Source organism: Notolepis coatsorum (genome assembly GCF_963971535.1).
Source record: "Notolepis coatsorum genome assembly, chromosome: 14".
Lineage (NCBI taxonomy): Eukaryota > Metazoa > Chordata > Actinopteri > Aulopiformes > Paralepididae > Notolepis > Notolepis coatsorum.
In genome coordinates, this window is record NC_140178.1 from 88421561 (window position 1) to 88424653 (window position 3093).

Sequence of the window (3093 nt, forward strand, 5' to 3'; positions counted from 1 at the left end):
ATAACACCAGCTAGCTTGCAGCTAACATTAGCTAACTAATAGTTTGGTCTACGTTTCTAATACATGCCGTCAAATATTATGTCTTTATGAATTTACCTTACCTTTGAGCAAACATAAGTGTCCTTGGAAATGGTCTTCACATTCAGTTGTGTATGTTGTCAACGACACAGCATAATCCACCACTTGCATTTGTCGAGTTTTCTTTTGGGCTTCGGAAAAGGTACAAAATATACTCCTCCATCCAGTGGTTCAGGGTACCTGGTGTCCGAATTACAGGTACCCCACGCACAGCGTTTCACCATCAGATATTAGCTAGATAATAAACATAGAAACTGAACTCTTCACAGTGGTTTCGATCACAGACGTTTGGTTTGATGCGCCCCACAAATGGCTTTTCTGTTGATGTCCGAGTTTTCTGCCAGCGATGATTTTCACTGTGATATGATTGGACAAATTCTATTTGGGGCGTGGTTTAACGACAGGTCTATTCTGAATGGCTGGTTTCAAGAGGGAGGGTTGATTGATTGATTGAAAATTGTATTAACAGATTGCAGAATGGGTACAATACAGTACGGATCAATACACACAATTGTTAAGGGGTTGCAGACCAGAGAAATACTTTCGTCTTGTTTACATCAGGGTCCCCCATTTTCAATTTATAATGACATTTATGACATACACAACCAGTGATGCCACTAACGCGTTACTAAGTAACGCATTACAGTAATCTGATTACTTTTCCCCGAAAATAGTAATCTAACGCGTTAATCTTTAAAAGCCAGTAATCTGATTGCAGTTACTTGTCCAAGTGGCTGTGCGTTACTATTTTGTTACTATCTCATCAAAAATTCATAATGCAGGCGGAATGCAGTATTTTATTTCGTTTTCGACAGTCAAAAATACGTTCGGAGCTGTATTTCTTTGTATTGGGGGAGTGACGTCACAGCACGCAACCTCACGTTGTTCCATGCTGGTGGGCGCAGCTGTTATTGTTGTGACAGATAGGTCTCCGTGAACGCGAACACTGCTGTTGAGCGAAAGTCATTGCTCTTTGCTACGAGGGACCGGAGCTCATCCATTTGATTGCAGAGAGAGTTCACGTTTGAGAGGAATATACCCGGGAGAGGAGGACGAGATCCTCTCCGGCGGAGGCGAGCCAGGGAGCCAGCCCTTTTGCCGCGCTGCCGCCTGACCCACTTCACAGCCTGGATGAAGACCGCGGTTCCCCTCACGAGCACATCCAACAGATCCGTGGAGCGGGTGAGTAGTTGAGGGAAAATGTCAAGTGGGATTGATTTCCCAATGTTCAGCAGTTCTTCTTTAGAGTAAGAAGTAACACAGGACGCTGGGACTAAACAAAACAAACAGAACACAATGCATCACTAGGAACATTAGAACCATATCTGAATAGGGCAGGCCTCAAAGGTAGGCTACATATCAGCCTACATGTGGTGTTATTGACCATTTATCTTTTGTGAAATCTATAGATCTATAGATAGGCCTACCTGCCCTATTAGTACCTTTTACTCAAACTGAGTACATTTTACAATTTTTTTTTTGTCATTCTTATGTTGTGGCAGCAGGAGGGACGACGACTTTGTAACCTAGTTACTTTCAAAGTTACTCTGATAATCAAGTAATCAGTAAAGTAACTAAGATTACCTTTTAAAGGAGTAATCAGTAATCAGTAATCAGATTACTTTTACAAGTAATCTGTGGCATCACTGTACACAACATACAGATATGTATCATGACATAGATACACAGTAGTTACATTTATGACATACAAGATATGCAAATATACAGTACTGTTAAACAGATATCCTAACAGATAATATATACATAATTATGAGGGCTGCTGATGACTCCTAACATCCTATCACATTTTTAATAATGCTGTAAAGTTAAGTAAAAATGTATTTCAATATGAATTTAACAAATTAAACATGCAACTATTAATTCTAAATGTACCAGTCTGACTGACATACCAGTTTATCATACATCAGGTTTGACATATATGTATTTATTTTGTGTGCGATGGTCACTCTTTGTAACTTTTGGTTTTTACTGTTAACTCTCCAAGAGTGTGTGTAACCAGAAGTTATAGATGGTATTAAAGGCCCATAGCAAACAGCTGCATGTGGAGCCAACTAGATGCCCTCAACCCTGCTTTAACCCTAAGCATCAACTCAACCGTGACCTTTAACCTAACAAAATCAATTTCCCTTCCTAAATCAGTTAAATCCTAAATTCAAATTTCTCCAATCTGAAAATCTATTGGAGGCTCTTGTTCCACCTAGTAGAGCACTTACTCCATCTGGTGGTGAAACCCAATATGACAGGCAGCATCCTAGACATGGTCCAGGAAAAACAGAACAACAATACATAGGGATATGTTTATTCATTCGCCACCTGACCTTGACTGATCAATGGGATAACTCTCTCAAAACAAAGTGGGTGGCTCTGAAAAGAGCCTTTGGGTGAATACGGGTTAGATGGACAGGGAAGTCTACTTGGAGCTGGTGTACTTGGTCACAGCCTTGGTTCCCTCGGACACTGCGTGCTTGGCGAGCTCACCGGGGAGCAGCAGGCGGACGGCGGTCTGGATCTCCCTGGAAGTGATGGTCCTACGCTTGTTGTAGAGAGCCAGTTTAGAGGCTTCTCCAGCGATGCGTTCAAAGATGTCGTTAACAAAGGAGTTCATGATCCCCATGGCTTTGGAGGAAACGCCGGTGTCGGGATGAACCTGCTTCAGGACTTTGTAAATATAAATGGCATAACTCTCCTTCCTGGACTTTCTGCGCTTCTTGCCTCCCTTGGCGGTTGTCTTGGTGACGGCTTTCTTGGAGCCCTTCTTGGGCGCTGGCTTGGCTGGCTCAGGCATGATGATCAATCGGAACTAAACAGCAACGAATGTGGAAACAGAAGCGCACTGCTGCCCTTTTATAGGTCAAATTGTGCAAATACAGCTGCGTGGCTTCTTGTATACGATTGGTTGAGATGCTTTGTCGCACATTTCCCGCGCACAGGAAGCTATTTGCGCGCAAAGCCATAATAACGTATATTCTCTTAGCAAAACTCCATAGCCACACT

The 3093-nt window shown here is 42.4% G+C and overlaps 1 protein-coding gene across 1 annotated transcript; it reads right to left on the reverse strand.

The window, feature by feature from the left end:
• Window positions 1-2509: 2509 nt before the first annotated feature.
• Window positions 2510-2884, reverse strand: LOC311240359 (histone H2B-like; the record flags this gene model as incomplete). Its single annotated transcript, XM_084328940.1, has 1 exon — window positions 2510-2884. The coding sequence occupies one exon, from the start codon at window positions 2882-2884 to the stop codon at window positions 2510-2512; it is 375 nt and encodes a 124-aa protein (XP_084185066.1).
• Between the last annotated feature and the right edge of the window lie 209 nt (window positions 2885-3093).